The sequence below is a fragment of the Coloeus monedula genome, assembly GCF_965178545.1.
Source record: "Coloeus monedula genome assembly, chromosome: 2".
In the NCBI taxonomy this organism is placed as follows: domain Eukaryota; kingdom Metazoa; phylum Chordata; class Aves; order Passeriformes; family Corvidae; genus Coloeus; species Coloeus monedula.
Genome location: NC_138782.1, coordinates 33,535,652 through 33,553,317, shown reverse-complemented (window position 1 = coordinate 33,553,317; position 17,666 = coordinate 33,535,652). Strand labels below are relative to the sequence as shown.

The 17,666-nt window shown below is 42.5% G+C and overlaps 2 protein-coding genes across 2 annotated transcripts in view; one reads left to right on the top strand and one right to left on the bottom strand.

Moving 5' to 3' along the window:
- The window catches only part of GLP1R (glucagon like peptide 1 receptor), a gene marked incomplete at both ends in the record, with an annotated part of 78,522 nt that extends 71,863 nt beyond the window's left edge, over positions 1-6,659 (top strand). The window contains 3 exons of the mRNA XM_082302457.1: positions 538-676; positions 1,526-1,567; positions 6,492-6,659. Of these exons, the coding sequence (XP_082158583.1) occupies positions 538-676; positions 1,526-1,567; positions 6,492-6,659 (349 nt within the window). The remainder of the gene's footprint in view (positions 1-537; positions 677-1,525; positions 1,568-6,491) is intronic.
- A 4,500-nt stretch (positions 6,660-11,159) lies between these two features.
- Positions 11,160-11,861, bottom strand: SAYSD1 (SAYSVFN motif domain containing 1; the record flags this gene model as incomplete). The annotated part of the gene is made up of 2 exons (XM_082303230.1): positions 11,160-11,646; positions 11,724-11,861. 2 exons carry the CDS (start codon positions 11,859-11,861, stop codon positions 11,356-11,358), a joined length of 429 nt encoding a protein of 142 aa, XP_082159356.1. The 3' UTR covers positions 11,160-11,355.
- Positions 11,862-17,666: the final 5,805 nt, after the last annotated feature.

Genomic DNA, 17,666 nt, shown 5'->3' with positions numbered 1-17,666 from the left:
AAGTGTTCTGCAGCTACAGATAGTTACAATGGTTAGAGGATTTAACACGCCATAGAGGTGGGAAGGAGTAGCAAGTACTCTTCCCTTTGCCAAGATATTTTTTAAATATTCCAGTTATTGATAGATCATGTCTTTCAGGTCATCAAGAAGGCAGGCTTTGGTTCTTTCTCAATTACAGGTGGAGAAAAGAATACAGGGGAAAGACATTGCAAGTACAAGAAAGCACATGGTTTCTTACTGAGTTGGGAATATTTTCCAGGTGAAATGCAGCCAGTAGCTGGATACAGAGCTTTGCTCTCACCAAGAAATGGTCTGCAGTGAAGTGGTAGGGGAGGTTAAAACTTGTGGGAACTTACTAAGGTCATTTTGAGGAGGTTTTCATCCTGCAGCCTCTGGAGGAGGACCCTGCGTCATTGACTTGCCAAAGTTGAAGCTGTGTCAGAAACAGAATGCAGGAACAGTGACTCCCAGTGATCATTTGGATCAACAGTGGTCTATTCAGTGGCACTGTGTTCTTTAATTTCTTTGTCATCTTAGGTTGGCCAAGTCTACGCTGACTCTGATCCCACTGCTGGGGACCCACGAGGTCATCTTTGCCTTTATTACTGACGAGCATGCCAGAGGGATGCTGCGCTTCGTGAAGCTTTTTACTGAGCTCTCCTTTGCTTCATTCCAGGTAGCACTCACAGTGTGCCCATGGGCATAAGATATTTCTTAACTGCTATTTGGGGACCTGCTTTCTCTCTCATTCATTGCATGCTCCCTGTTCCTTATATTTCTCAGTTTAGCACTGGATGTTACAGGATTATGACAGCGGAAAGGAAGGTGTAAGGACTAATTTTTAACAGCCAACTTGACTACAATAAACTGGTATTCCTGTCCACATATTAATATTTACTTCCTATGGCTCACCTCAGGGCAATAAGAAAATTGTCTGTGATTTCCTGTAATTGTATAATGGCATTGCTGAAAGCACATTTTGTGCTTTCTCCAGTGTTTTTGATAGTCCTTGGAAAATCTGTGCTGTGAGAGGTAGCTGTCTCCAGCTGTAACTGCATGTGAGGAGGGCATAGGCTTATTGTGATTTTTATTTAACTATTGCCTTAGGTAAGGCCATTTCAAATGAGTCTCCTTGTGTAAGGAAATCATTTTTCTTTTAGTTTCCCTGCACAGTCACTCATTCCCCATTTATCAAGCGCAGAGCTGTATTTAAGACTGCTGTGAATTGCTCATTTATGAAGCGTTTATGACTTGAAACCAGGTAAGGAAGAAGGGGAAAGAAATCACTAGACAAAAATAACAGATTGAAGAAAACAGCAACTCCTTTTTCCTAATACCATGTACTTTGAGACACAGTTTGGTTAAACCTCCACTCTGCCATCAGAGCTGACAGGGATCAAAGATTCTCCACCCTTCAGTCTTATCATGGACATGCCAGTGTGAAGCCTCTAGCCCTCTGCAAGTGAGTCTGGCAAAGTGAGGAAACTGCTCTGCTCACTGTTCTTCTGGTTTTTGTTGATTTCAGGGGCTGATGGTTGCAATTCTTTACTGTTTCATCAATAATGAGGTAAGAGAGAGACTATTTGTTCCAATTTGCCTTATCAGCATACACCATAGGAAAAGGAAATTGAAAATGGTCTTGAACTGCTAAATTGTCCTTGTTCAGGACATTTTTTTTACAGATCCTTCCTTGCACAGCTCCATGGGATAACTCATCAGACAAATGTGTTTGGAGGGAATTCAGGTAGCATAATTTAGGATCACTATTTGTAGACGAGGAATCTCACAAATAGTGTTGCTTGCAATTGTGTAGGTTGCACTGGTGGGATTCTTTAATTAAGAATTATAGCTACTCTTCTTAATCTGTTTTATAGTGCTTCTTATTTGCTTGTTTTTGTGAATGTGGGAGTGGAGCCCATTTTATTACATGAACTTAGCTCAGCTGGCTGGTGAAGTTGGAGAATCCTTGTGGCTGTTGCTGTACAGTTTGGTTTCATTTGGTTTCCCTGTAGCCCAACTGCTTGAAGACATTATCACTCTCTCATTAAAACTGAACTTCACAGTGGTAAATTCAACAGGCCCAGAAGAATGTACCTTTGGCTTTGAGTTAATTGACTGCAAGTACCATCTTCTGTGGCTTGTGCTGAATCCCAGCCCTGTAGAGGGAAAGGGTATTGTTCTGTTTCAGTATTGCAGGAAACTCTCATGTTACCTTCTAAGTGATTGTTATTCATTCATTCAGCAGCCAGGTTTGTAAGGGAAGCAAACACTACTCATGTGGCAGTACATTATTAAATTAAATGCACATCAGTATGTTTTACACTCACACTAAATCTACTTTTAACGATGACATGGTAATTCAAGATCACTTATTGAGAGATAGGCCTCATCGAGGAATTGGAATCAGTAGAAAAATGTGCTATTTGTGTCATTATGGCCAGCCTGGAGTCAACAGAAAAGCAGCAGGCATCCTGAACTAAGCCTTGCAGGAGTCAGCTCACTTTTGTAGCTTGTGGGTAAGATTTTATTGAAGTGAATCTGTTAATTGTACTGCTTACAAAATCAGAGGTGAGTAGCAGCAGGCTTTGCTGTTGTGAATGAATGTCACTTGCTGCGTGTCATGAATTGGAAGAACATTGCTTCAAATTCCTTGTATGGCTTTACAGGTGTACTTCAATCCTGAGATGCAGCACTGTCTGCTGGTGGATCATGTATTTCTTTTGATTCACCTTGGCATTTGCTTATACATCCCCTGTGCATCTGCAGCCAGGCCTCTCATGTGTAATGCTCAATAACTTCCTTCACATGGTATAAGGACAAAGTTACATCATAACCCAGACTTTATTACAAGGCCTCAAACAGGCAGGCTTGTTTCATTTGAGGGAGCTTACTGTGTAATAGCCTACCTATGTTTCTAAGAGATCCTCCAAATCTCTTGTTACTATAATTCTCTTACCTTTGTAATATAGTTCATAAAATATAACCACAGTGTGCTCAGCTTCACTGACAGACAATCTAGGATGAATTATTTTGCTTGTTCGAACTCTTGTTAAAAGAGAGGCGTAGGATTTTGTCAAGCCTGGTCATCAGCATCCGTAAAATAAATCTACGTAAAGAGTTTGATTAAGTGAAGTCTGTTATAAACTATATGAGAACTCTTTCCTAGACTAAATGAGAAACTGTCTTCTGACACACTGTGTGTGTCCAAAGATTATACTTGTTTGCAGTGTGGTCTACATTTTATTTTTGTCTGTGACTCATTGACTCTTTTTCCTTAACCATACAGAATGAAAATTCTTTGCAAGTCCTAGTGCCCAGATCAAGACTAGAAGTGAAGATAGAAGCAATATTAATGTCCTTTTCTAATATCTACTTCTGAAAAAAAAATAGAATATGTCTTATTTCACCTGAAAGATTCTGGATTTGCTCTGAAGCCAACAGTAGGGTCTCATGAAGAACATTGTTACCACCAATGTTCTTTGCAAAATGAGCTTGGCTTAATATGACTGGTTTTTCTGCTGTTAGTACTGCTTTCTATAAGAAATATTTTAAACCACAGAGATGCTGCCTTTTTCCACCAGTTAGTTCAGGATGGTTCAGGTTCCATTCTCTGTAGTCTTGGTTCTCCTTTTTGCCTTCTTGCTATTGCAGTGGAAGTATGATTCACTATCTTCTACTTTAAAGAATCTGTCCTGATATCAGGACTCCTGAGTTCTTGAAGTACTGCTCAATCCTCCCTTTTGCTTTTAATTTTTGTCATTCTCTACAGAAGCTATTAATTAAATTCTTCCATCAGCTCCACTCCATCCCATTTTAGACCTACTTTCCTTTCACTATGATTTGGTGAAATTTTTTTGGCAAAATTTAGGAGGCTTTTATAATCAGATTCCAGATTGATTGCCACACTGTCAACTTCCTTCCCCATTAGCTGCATAAAGCTCAATCAGCAGCTTTCTGTGAGAGGTCTTCTCCAACTTTTAATCTCCATGACCATCTTTTTCAACTTCTCTGACCTCTTCCCTTTCTCTTTTAAAATACTCTACATAAAAATTTTTCTTCTTCCCCTTTCTCACATGTCATGGTTTAACCTCAGCCAGCACTGTGCAGCCACTTGCTCATTCCCTCTTGGTGGGATGGAGATGAGAATTCAGTTCATTTACTACTTCCCACTGGCAGGGAGGTGTCTTCCCAGCTTCTTGCACATTTCCAGCCTGCCAGCTGTCAGGGTAGGATGAGAAGCAGAAGAGGCCTTGGCACTGTGCAAGCCCTGCCTAGCAATAACAAAAGCATCTCTGCATTACCAACACTGTTTCCAGCACAAATACAAAACACAGCCCCATACTAGCTACTGTGAAGAAAATTAGCTCTACCCCAGGCAAAATCAGCACATCATGGGAGCTTTGTTTTTGGTATCCTTTTTCCTGTATAGCTTATTTCTGGTGAATCTTATCAACACAGGGAAGTTACTAGGATAATTATTTTGCTGAAAGATCAGTAGATCTGCTTCTGTGCTCAGGAACTGCCTCTGCAAAATAAATCTTAACGTATTCCCTTGCTTATACATTCAAAGCCATCTAGGCAAAAGCTCAGTTCAACGCAGACAGCAGAGCTTCTCCCTATTCCTCTTCCTAACCCGTGGAGAGAAAACTGGTATTACGCCATTCAGATCTGTTCCTAAGACAGACCGATTCCTGCAGTCTTTTGTTCAGGTCTTCCATGCACTTTATCTCAATCTTGCAGGCTATCTGTATCATAGCTCAAGCCTGACATGTCCAGCTGGAGTAAAGACTCATTTCCTCCCTTTGACTGACCTGAAGGTACCTATTTCTATTGCTCATTGACTTATTCTGTCAGTCACTACATTCATGCTTTCATTCAGGATTTGCCAGTAAATGCCTGCAACAGCTTTTTTCCAGTGCTGCCTTACTGTTTTCCATGCCCACAAAAGATGCCAAATACTGGAGTGGTAATACAGTCAATTATTTTCCTGCAGGCACTATGGTTCCTGCATTTCTGCCTTTGGCTGCCCATTCTCCCTCATTCTTCTATGCCAGGCGATCCCAGACACACAGTCTTTCTCTGGTGTCTTTATGCACCTTTTGTCACAACAGACCCCCCTTTACCATGGTAAAATACAAGCTTCTGTCTCAGCATCTTTGCTTCTGACCCATGAGGTGAGGTGGAGGTCAGATTCTGGATTCTGACAGATTCTCAGAAACACAGAGATGCAGCTGGTTCCACCAGGACAGTGTTCAATACAAGGGCTGTAGCCCAGAGTTGAAAAGCGCTGCTAGAGGTACCCACCAGGGGAAGACAATTAGTTTTTTAAAGCTTTGCTCCTTTTTTAGGACTGCCTCTCAAATTCAGTATTTCACAGAGAACAAGCAAAGAAAGCAGACACACAGCAGCTTGTTTCCTAGGAAGTTTCCCTCAGAATATGAAGGTTTCAGCAGCCTGGGCATGATGACAAACCTGTGTTGAAACTGCCATCAACCTACTTAGTCTCTTGGTGGTCAGTGCAAGATCCTAAAATAAAAGAAAAATCATCTCTCCAGAGAAGGCTCCCTTAAGTAACCCACATACAGTGAACTTATTTCCAGGCTGAAGTACACACCATAATGAACTGATTACTGTGGTTGCACTCCTGCCTTTTATCTGGAGTAACAAGTGTGCAATTTTATGTCCTCTGCCTTATGTGTTAAAAGCTAATGGTGTTCTTAATTCAGTCAAGTGGCAAAAACTTTGCCCTTGGAACAGGGAAATCTAAATTCTGTTCATTTTAGCAGTTACAAAATCTGGGATAAACTTCCAAACAAGTTCAGAGGTTACACAGTTCAACCCAGAACCTGTGGCTAGATGAGCATACATTGTTGCTTTAAGAAAAGCTAGTATCTGGAATGAGATACTGTAATTGCTGTTTAAAAAGGGGGAATAAGTACAGTCTTTAATCTGCTTAATTGTTGTTTTCAATTCTGAATAAACATTTGGTTTTGTATGAAATAAAAAGAACCCACATAAATACTCAAAGAACAAAAATAATCCAGGACATATTAATGTTTAAATCAAACCAGAAATTAGAACTCTTAAGAATACTTGTTGTGCAATAGTGAGCAGGAAGCCAGTCTTTTCAGGTGTTTCATGGCTGATAAGCAAATTCAGCTGAATTGTTAGTTCTGGTAGGGCATAGAGTATGATCAGTATTGAGGTGAATACAATTTAGAGCAAAATAATGAAGGTAAGATTTTCTGGTGCATAAAAGAGCTTTTTTTCTACAAGTAAAAATGAATGTAATCATTATTTTAAATGTGGAATGGCCTACAATGGATTAATGAGATAATTGGATAATTGGAAGCAATAATATTGCAGCTTTAAGGTACTTCCAGTTTTTCTCAGTAGTGTGGTATCCTTCCTTGCTTTATTCTGATGGAGTCATTTAAAGAGCTGATCAGTTCTACAGTCATTCCTTTTGTTTCCTTCTTTGCTTCTGTTAGGTTCAGATGGAGTTTCGGAAGAGCTGGGAGCGCTGGAGATTGGAACATTTGTATGTCCAGAGAGACAGCAGTATGAAACCTCTGAAGTGTCCGGCCAACAGCATCAGTAGTGGGGGCACAGTAGGCAGCAGTGTCTATGCTGCCACTTGTCAGGCCACATTCAGCTGAGACTTCTGCAGGTGAATCAGACTGAAACAATGAACTGTATAATATACCTGAGAACCCTTAAATACCCAAGTAAGTGGCTTAAGTTTGCCATCTCCAGCGAGAAACTTAAGCATATGCTGCTCATTGCCTGCAGGCTGTTGGACAGAGGTGTTGTAGAGAAAGCAATCTGCTAATGTAATCAACACATCAGAGGAAAAATTGATCATGTCTAAAGTAAGTTAAAAGAGTTTCTTCCTATTTGCGCACAAGGCCTCCGGGGGTCCAAAACTTAAGCGTAGCATTGATCCAGTCTGAAACCACAGGGTCAATGGCTTATTACTGTTGAGTGGGCGAGCTGAGTGATCGACTGATTAAATTACAAGGATATAGAATATGATTATTGCCAAAAAATACATTCAGACTTTTCTGGGGATAGGGTAAAGTGCCATCACCATTTTAGGAAAAAAATAATTTAGTGAGACACAACTTGTGTTTCAGGGAAGAATCAGTTTTGTAGCAGGAGTTTCCCAAAGTCAAAGTTGAAAATATGCTAACGTTTTTTTCTGGGTAGGTGAAGAACAGCATCCTGAAGGTCTATCAATATACAGCACGTAGTGTAGGGAAAACTTCTGAATACTATCTTTAACCTTCACTTAAAAAGAATATAAAAACCCAAACAAAACAAAAATGAAGTATCTACTGGGAACGTCTTCTGCTAGGAATAGGTGCACGTTATCTCTGTTGACATGGATGGAAATGTCCCCTGCATGCACAGGCTTTTCATTGTCAGTGCTATTCTGCCCGCCTGGTGGGCACAGAGGCGTTCACAGGGATGGGATGATGACTGGTGTTTCAAGAGAACATTTCTTTTCTGAGCTTTACTCTGCTTCTTGCGGATGCAAACACACAGAAAAAAGTCAGCTTGTGGCCTCTGCTGGTCTTAGCAGACCTCTCCTCATTGAAAAGATCCGGTAGTTGGCAGTGTGGACTGACTTTTGTTTCCCCTCCGGCCTTGGTCCTTCTCTCCTGTGACACAAGGTACCCACGCACGTGGAGGGGGAGGCGGCCCTTGCAGAGGGCGCGGGTTCAGCACCAAGGACAGCTCCCGCCCCCCTGCCCGGGGTGGGCTGCCATCCTCCAGAGCCTGCCTGCCTGCTGCTTCCCATCAGCCGCATTCCAAAAAAAACCCAAACAAAACCAACATCTCCAAACAAAAAATCCTGAACTCCATGAGCTTTTTTCCGCCTGTTTAAAACAACAAGGGCTCGTGCAGTGACTGCATCTGCACTGTGTAGTGTGTTCCCTCCCTGATGGTGACAAGAGTTGCTGGGGAAAAGCAGAAGTACCTTTAAGAAGCAGGAGGTGGTCCATTGCATCACTTAATAAAAGCTTTAGACATCTTTACTCTGCTCTGACTTGGGCTCCCTTTACAGCAGAGGCAAAGTGCCAGAGACTAGCTCTGAGAATCTCTCTGTTCACAGATTTCTTGTAGTAAGTAAGCAACTTCCGTGGCATAGCAGTTACAGCTACTCAGCAGAAACACCCCCCCCTATTTTCAAGTCTCTTTGCACTTGCATTCACAGCCCCTATTGCCAAGAAAGTGGACTGGATATTCTGGGATGTAACTCAGCATCTTTCCTGCCTGAAGCTAGATTGCTTTGCATGGGATTATTTAATCATTGCATTAGAATCCTAATTGCCAACAGCATGGATTAGTTTTGCAATCATAAGGTTAGAATTGAATTAGAGACAATGTGTTACCACCTTCTGCTATGATGCTTGTAATTGAGCTCCAGGGAGAAAGACATGTTTGCAGAAATCCACCACAGTTCTCAGGCCAGCTTATGTGTCTTCAGCATGCTGGCTTCTCTGCAGGCTTCTTCCAGGCCTTCCCTCCCTAACATCGGTTGCAGAACTGACTTTGGAATGAAGCACTTCAGGTTCTTCTGTAAATTTAATAACTAGCTTCTGTGTTGTGTGACCATCAATACAATAGTTGTCTATGCAGATGTTAACTGCTGTCATACAATTTAATTAATTAGCTTCCTGTGCGTAGAGAGTATGCTTGTTATTTCTAGCTAACATCTACCCTGAAGTGCTTAGAACAGGAAAAAAAGTACTGAAGATAGTCACTGGCAGGTGAGAGGGCAGCGTGGTGACAGATGCAATTTACAGCTGTGGGATAATGTACATTGGTGGGAATAATTTCACTCATTAATATTCACGAGTGGATGCTGGTTTTCTTGGGCCCTGCTTAGGTGTGTGCAAAGATGGGAAAAAAAGTTTCTGCTGCTTGCGCAGCTGTTGGCACGATGATAGTTTTGCTGTGACAGTAGGAAGTCACAGAAGTGTTTTACCTCACTGCTGTGCTGGACAAACAAGTGTGTGTAATAAATGAAAGAGGACAGACATGGGAATAGAGAGCACTCCCATGTGTGGTAACAAACCTGTACTTAGTTGCTGTCACAAACAAGATTCAACAGCTTGATGTGCATTTGAGTTAGTAGGCTGTTCTTGTCCCTCCTACTCATTTGTGAACTGAGGGCTTTGGGCCCACAAGAATAATGCCAGTTAACTTATCTTGGTGACTTCTGCTTTGTTAGAATACAAGAGAAAAGTAGGGTAAGAAAGTGAGGTCTTAGCCAAGTAGAGGGTTGCAGAGGAAATTTTTTCCCCCTCTAATTAGGCTCTTGCTTGTTCAAACTTATTAAAATCCCCTCTCAAAACAACTCAGTGGAAGTAATTACCACCAAGCAGAATTACGGTATTCATGTATTTAGAGATTGAGCAAGGCCTCAATGCCAATTTCTCCATCATACTTTATCTACTTCAGTAAAACCTTTTACAAGCCTTTGTTATTCATGCCATCTCTATTTCAAAATGTATAATGTACATTTATTTGAATAGCATGAAATAAGCAAACCAACACAAAGCACTGGAACAGATGAACTGTGTCAATTTTTATTTCTTGTGCCTTTTGGCTTCATGCTCACTTTTTGTGGTAACTTGTTTCATGAAGCATTAAATACAAGAGGCTATAAATCCACCTGGACAGAATGCAACTAGAGTTTATAGTTAGCGAAAACTTTATTTCCAGCATTGCTGCTATGAATTTTTATAATTTCATGGATCTTACCTTATATTTAATATTTATTTGCATGTATTTCCTTGTTTTAAAAAATACCCACAGAATTGAACTGTACAAGATGTCAGATTATCAACTCCCCATAAACATTATGCTGATGTTTATTTTTATTGTTGTGAATAAAGTTTCAACTCACAAAACTCCATTGCTTACAGGTGTTTTGAGTATCATCTGACTACTTCTTACCCTGTAATTAGAATATTTTTTAAGAATGGAAAGATTCCCAGTCTGTGGTTCTTCCAAGGAAACAAAGCTTTGTGTGTGCAAGTCTGTCTCCACTACCAAGAGGCCTTTGACCTTGCTGAGCCTTCATTAATAAAATCCAAAATGCAGCATGTTAAAAAATCAAAAGGAAACCAGTAAGAACAGTGAAAACTCTGAGGGGTTTTTACTGGAGGATGACAGAATATGTGCAAATGACAATATTCTGTGTTTGCCTTTAAATAGCAGCATTTGGAATTTTTACAACAGCCCACAACAGAAACTGTGAGAGTGCTGTGGGGAGCTACTGAGACGTGCTTAGCAGTGTTAACATACTGTATGTGCTTTAATCTATTACTCTCTTACTACTCCAGTTAAATTCAAAGTGCCACTTTCTTTTGTTTCTACAACAAATGACGAAATCTGTGGTGAGTAATGCCTTAACAATGTGTTTAACTGTTAAATTAGAAAAGACATAATGGAACAGTATTTGAAAGACCAATTTGTGACTTTTTCTTCTCAACGCTGTCCTCAGAGACACAAGTTCTAGCAGTTTCTCTTCAAAATGATGACTTAATGATTTCATAGAATCATAAAATTTGTTATGGCTTGAAAAAGACCTTTAAGATCATCAAGTCCAACTGTCTGTATAGCATCACCACCATGTTCAACACTAAAATATGTTCTCAAGTGCCACATCCACGTGTTTTTTACATCCTTTGAGCAGTGATGACTACCACTTTGCTGGGCAGGTCTGGCTTAATGCAGTGATGTACCTACTAAAAACAGCAGTAGATCATACAAGTACACCTGCCATGAATAAGTCTTTTTTGGCTTACAAATTGTGAAAACTGTAATATGAAGCAAAATTACAAGGAGAGGTTTGGGTTAGATGAAAGACACCACTGCACCCGCAAGCAGCAGCCTATTTTACGTATAGGGTTATTGCTTCATGTCTCTTCTTCAGAACGAGGGTTCCAGCCGGTGCAGGGGAGAGCAGCAGAGGGCCCTTCTACTGCAGGTGTCGAACAGCAGCCGCTCCATGACCTGTGGCAAAGCTCTCGGGAGCTCCAGCTGACACGCTGGCAGCCGCAGCTGTGACAAGTCCGTGCCTCTCGGCGCCGCTCCACAGCGTCCGCAACAGCTGCCCGGCCCCAGGAAACGAGACCAGAGCGCAGGCTTTACTAGGGCTTTATTCGGGACCGGCCGGGGGCGCCGGGCAGCAGTAAGGCTCAGGCGGTTTTTTGTATAGGAACAGACCCCGTTTCCTCCCCCCAAGCCCCGGCCCTTCCTCGGGGCGGCGGCAGCGGGTCCGGCCCGGCGCGGCGGCTGTCCCGGCCCAGCACAGCGCGGTCCCCGCCGGGCCGGGCGCTACGTGCCCGCGGCGGGCCGGTAGTGCAGCTCCCGCTCCAGCTGCTCGGCCGTCAGCGTCCCGGCGATAGCGGCGCAGCCGGGGTTGAAGACGGAGTAGGCGCTGAGCTCGCCGGGCCGCCGCTCGGCGGGGCCGCGGGTGCCGGCGTACATCCAGTAGAGCAGGGAGAGGACGAAGTAGGGTAGCCCGAGCTCCAGCTCCGCGAACAGCGCCAGCAGCACGGCCCACAGCAGCACCTTCAGCAGCAGCGGGCGCGCCCACAGCGGAGCCGCCGCCGCGCCCGGATGGACCTGCGGAGGCGGCAGGAGACGCGGCGTCAGGCACCGGCCGGCCTCGCAGCCCCCGCCCCGCCCGCCTCGGCGCTCACCTGAGCGCCGCCCGGCCCCACCGCGGCTGCCCGCGGTCCCTCGGCGGCCTCCGGAGCCGCGGCCTTTCCCGGCGGCTCGGCGGGGCGCGGAGCGGCGGCGCGGAACTGGGCGAGGCGGCGCTCCACGGCCGCCGCCATGGCCGAGCCGCGCCTGCGCAAGGCCCGTGAGGGCGCGGGGAGGAGGCGGGGCCGGGGCGCTGGGCGCTGGGAGCGGGGCTGGGGTCCCGGCGTGGGGAGTCGATGCTGGCGGCCGGCCCATCCTCGCCGTCCGGGATGGAGAGCAGAGCCGGCGATTCGCTCTGGAGAAAAGCTGTAATTCACCAGAGGCCTCTCGTGTTTTGTTTTCACACAGCTAATCAGGTTGGAAAAGGCGTCTGAATTACAGTGCAGCCTTGACCAAACATCCAAATTGTCAAATAGATCATGGCATTAAATGCCGTGTCCAGTCATTTACTGAACACTTCCAGAGATGGTGACTCCACCACCTCCCTGGGCAGGCCATTCCAATGTCTAGTGAGCCCTTCTGTGAAGAAATTCCTCCAACCATCCAACCTAAACCTCCTCTGGCACAGCTTGAAGCTGCATCCTCTTGTCCTGTCGCTGGCTGCCTGGGAGAAGAGGCTGACCACTACCTGGCTACAACCTCCCCCAAGCCTCCTCTTCTCTGGGCTAAGCAATCCTAGTGACTAATGTCGGCACCAAAGAGAAGAGGGGAGGGAGACAATAAAGTGTGGAGTGACCAAAGCCTGGGGCCGGGGAATGACTTGTTCCTAGCCAGGCTGACCAGCGACATTTGCATTGGGCTTTCGAGCAGAGGTTTTAGCAGAGTGCTGGGCAGCTGGGGCAGGGCAGCGTGCAGGAGGAGGAGGGCACTGCACTGGGCTTGGCCATTCATCATGTGGTGCCAGGAGCCAGGGCTCGCCCTGTGCCATCCTCTGCTGGCCCTGCAGAAAAGCCTGTGGTGGGCTCCCTCCAACACAGGCCCACGGGCCTTGCCAGCATCCATCCCACATTTGCTTTAAATCAAATAATAAAATTGGGAAAACTAGCTCTATCACATCATGTTTCAGCTATCAGCACTGCCAAGAAATAAAAATTTATTTACAGATTCTGTCTCTTAGCCTCAGGAGTAAAATATCTATCACTCTCCAGCAGTAAGAGTCAGCAATGAGCCATCATTTCATCCTGCAGTGCTGTTTCCAGTTACTTACAGCCTTCTCAGAAGTGACCTTTGGGGCTGAATGTCTCATGCATGTGTCAGCTCAGAAGTGAATATGAGAAGTCTAATAAAAATCAATTTGGGTGTTCTTAAGTTATCTTAATGTGGAAAAAAATGTGGTTTTTCCCAGCTAAATCATTTTTCCAATGCCTATTTTATGCTTGGTTTCAAAATGACTTTATTTTAACCTCCTGACTTTGCAGAGAGTGCCGCAATGAATAAAATTTTTCTCTTTATTTGTGGAAATTTGATTTTGAAATAACAGTCAAAAATGTTTTAAGATAGCCTGCACAGGACATTATTTTATTTTGATTTTTTTTTCTTGTTGTTCTACTTTTCATGGAAACAGCTTCTTGTTCTGTAGACTTCGTTAATCAAACTAATAGTTACATGTGACTAATATGTAAAATATCACCTTTGCAAGCTGCATCCAGCGATTCCCATGTTGTCAGATTTTACTCAAGATTTCCCAGGTTTAGTATGTGTTTGCTATTATCCATCCAAATAGCTATTTTATGGCTATTTTATAGGGCTACCTATATTGCCATGTATTGTTAGGAAACACACAGTAGAGTGCCATGAATCATGCCTTTGAAGCTTAAGAGCACTCCAGTAACTTCATCTGTGAGTGTTACACTGCAGATAAATACCTAAACAAATTTGTATCCATAAAGTCTTAAAGTACTTCAATATATCCTGTTTAAACCAACAGCTTTTGTATAGACATTTCATTTTGTTTGTTTGTTTGTTTAACAAACCATATGAACAATTTGTTCCCTACTCCAGTGCCTACAAAAGTTCTTGGCAGTTCACCAAGCTTAATCTTTGGATCCTCAGCCTGTGGTTGGGAGGGCAGAGGGGACATGGAGAGGCTGAAAAACACATCTATGGGACTTGAATCACTTCATGCCTTTCTCTATCTATGAGAAAAACAAATTTAATATAGTGAGTTTGTAGGTGTGAGACTATGAGTCAAGTCTTTCTCCCCTTGTGCCTTAGCCAACGATTAATCAAAAATGTTGGGTGCTATGGATAGATCTCTAAAGCTGCATTCTTTATAAAGGAAGTTCTGGAACTGCCCTTCTACTTTTAGGAGGCAGCATTAAGATCACCTTAAATTTTTTTTTTTTTTAATTTGTTTCTTACTAAATCATAATACAAAGCAGCTCACATGTGTATTTCTCTCTGCCAAGAAGAAAACCTTTGTTCTTTATAAACTTCCACTTCAGCGATTCTGAAACCTTTTCCTCTATCCCAGCAATCAACTTTTTGTTGTGTTTTAATATTTATGACAGAGAAGAATCATTGCATTCTGTTCTCAGCCAAGTATCATCAGCTTAAGGAGCTAAGGTTCCAAGCCATTAGGAACTTTGTCTATGGCACTCTATCAGCAAGAAAACTGAAGGAGGTGAAAGAATTGACAGAACAAGAAAGCTGTCAAAGCCATGCCCAAAGTACAGTTGGTTTTTTATTTTTGGGGTGGTCACTGCAGAGTTTTTCCTAATTAATTTTCAAACATGTCCACTCTTTCACGCCCCTTAAGGAAGGAAGAGAAGTGGAAACCAATTAGATGAAGTATTTTTACATGACAGATGGCATTAGCAGTATTTGTGGCAAAATGCCAACCCAGCTGAGTTAACCTAAGCATTGATAGCAACATTCAGATCCTGTGGCACCCTTTGCATGTACCTGGCTTGTCACCAGGTCTTGGTGTTAGCCAAGTGTCCTTGCCCAGTAGTAGAGGCTCGGGCCTTGCCCAGTGGTTTGGAGTGTTGTTGCTTGCTTCCTTCAGCTGCAGATACCTGTTCATGTCTGCCAGCTTTTTCAGATATCAACAGTAATCAAGTCACATTAATTCTCTTGATGGATTAATCTAATTCATTGTCACGAGCTCTCTTCTTCATGAGATAAGCGTTCACACTCACACTGACTTGCTAAGTGCCATAAATGCAGACAGAAGGGCAACCCATTATTAGTATAATGACCTAGCTTAATTAGTTCAATGGAGCTGAGGGAGCATTAGCTCTAGTTGTTGAGGTCTTGCAGAACATGTATAAAATAGATTGAAGTGCACAGATTCATATTTGTCTAATTCCATAGAGAGCTTTCTGCATATCCGTTTACTAATCAGTTCTAAACTACAGAGAAGAGCTGCTTCCTTTGTTAAAAAAGGTCATTAATTTTCCTTCCTAAAATAGCAGCATCAGGGTACTTTGCCATTAGACATAAAGAAAATTTTTTCTGTCTTTTTATTGAACTCGTTTAGTTTCTGAATTGCAAATTTTTGTGTCTGGGTGGTTTTGAAACGTGTGCATTTGTGTATTCAGCAGTGCATGCTAAAAGGTTCTGAGACCCTAGCACTTATATTTCTGCTTTATATGCTGAAGGGCTCTATATTGAAACATATTTCAAATTGGACAAAGGAGAGTTATTAATATTTCTGTCACAACTCTGAAATGTTCCTCTTCATTTAATGAGAAACTTCTGTTTGAGGGAAAACAGAGAAAAGAATCACTCACTAGTTCAATGTCAGCAGTAAATGTCAGATACTTACTGAAATCATTGTAACAGGAAAGCAAGATGAGCTATTTTACTGCTTTTGGAAGATAACACCCAATGAGCACTCTAGATGGGATTGTTTTGCCATGTTCATAACTTTGATCTGATTCCAAAGTCAAAGTTTTGAAAACTGTTTTAAAACATCCGAAGTTCAGAATACTGTCTTTTGACTTTTGTCATATAGCTAGGGTGGGAAAAAGGCATTTGCCACTTGATATTCCTCATAACTTAAATGAAAAGAAGCCTGATTTGTCTTTCCTGTCTGTCAACATTATGCTGGGTTTAATCAGTCTTCTCTTCTCAAACTTTTTTTTGGAAAAAAAAAAACCTTTGTAACTTAATTGTCAAAGTACTTTTGTGAAGTTGGAAGCTCTTTAGGCTTGGAGTGAATATTTTTTATTCTAGGTTTGTATACACTTAGCCACAACAGTCCGTAACTGGATGCTGTAATAGCATTTCCCTAGACAGCAAAAATGAAGTGAAAAGAATGTCAGACAAGATCTTAAAACCAATTGTAGATCTGAGTTCTGGTTCCACATCTATTTCCTTTAATCCAGTCCAGTTTGAAATATAGAAAATTCTTACACATACAAAGTCTTCAGAAGCCTTTCATTGAGAATGCACTTTAAACATTAATGCTCACACTGGCTGCCAGTTTTACACATCCACTTCCACAAAAACACAAGAGGCAGAAGAACACTGATGGATTTCATTGTTAAAGGAGCAGAATGCCCAGACAGGTGTTGCAACAACCTCTTCTCATGCCTTCAAGCCTCTGCCCTATATGATAGGACAAACCATCATCCAGAAGCTGCTGTATCATTGTAGTTTTCAGAGTGCATTCCAGCCAGCTGGTTGGAACCTCGGGCTCTTGCTGATAAATATCATTTCCCTATAAACAGTTCAGATAGGGGCCAGACTTCAACTGCGCCCCTGAGATAGGTATACCAGGTGTAAGGGCTTGGAGCTATTTCTGAATTACCACAAATTATTCAGCAGATTACAAGATGAAGGAGGGAGATATCATGGCATTCCTCTTCCTCCTGGGCTCTAAATGAAAGAAATGAGCTTATTTAGAATAAAGTAGTTGATTATGTATATCTCCACATAATCTATAGAACAGAAGTTCAAACTATTACTTCTGGCAAGCTGTTGGATTGTATGGAAATATTATCAGTTTACTCTTTTTGGAAATTTCTCCTCCTCATTATCTCCTTTTAGCCCTAACACCTACACTGGATTTTGGAATATTTATGGTGTTTATCACCAGGAGTGAAACTGTTCAGTCAGATCACAGCTGATAGATGACAAACTTTAGGGATAAGGCCTTCTCTAATTTTTTCAATGACAGGAATAAACTGGGCAGTCCACCAAGAGAATGAGCCTTTCAGCATGACCTAGGAAAATGCTTTTCCAAATTGATGTTTCAACATATGATACACCACCTGCTTCTTTCCAAACTGATACAGGATAGTAAAAATAACTAATTGTCATTTGCAACAGAAGTTTGGAGCTCCAAGCTGCCTTCAGTAATACACAAAGGTTGTGTTGGGGCTCATCGCTGAAAGTTAGTGGATGGCACACACAAATGAAAAATGGGTACACTGGTAATGAACTTAATCCCTAAATTCCTCCTCCAGTTATGGAAAGAATTTTTATGGGTTTCAGAATCCTGAGAGAAAGGCAGGAGCAGTAAGCTTTATATCCCACCCATGTAATAAGTCAAGGCTGGGGCATCATCAGAATCACCTGTGAAAAACATGGTGTTCATGGAGGAAATGGTCCTGCTGTGATACACCATGCAAAGTGTGGGCATCACCACAAGTACAAAGTTCCCCAAGCACTCATTCATTTTCTAATGGAAGTGGTGATTATTTTTTAATGCTCTGTGCTGAATCCAGAGCTATCAGATATCTTTGCCATGTACCAGAGCAATTTACCACCCCTAGGGACGAGTGGTTTGAGAATCCCTAATTAATTTCATATAAAATAGGTCATGAGGATGCTCTGCTCAGTTAGTATGGCAGCACATCTGTAGACACACAGAAGCACCTAAGAACAAAGAGTGTCTTATCCCTAGAGCAAGATTTTGTGCATGGCTGTCTTGGACTGCAACCATGCAATTTAAATTCCACAGTCCCTCACTCCTGTTTAGGTGACTGTAC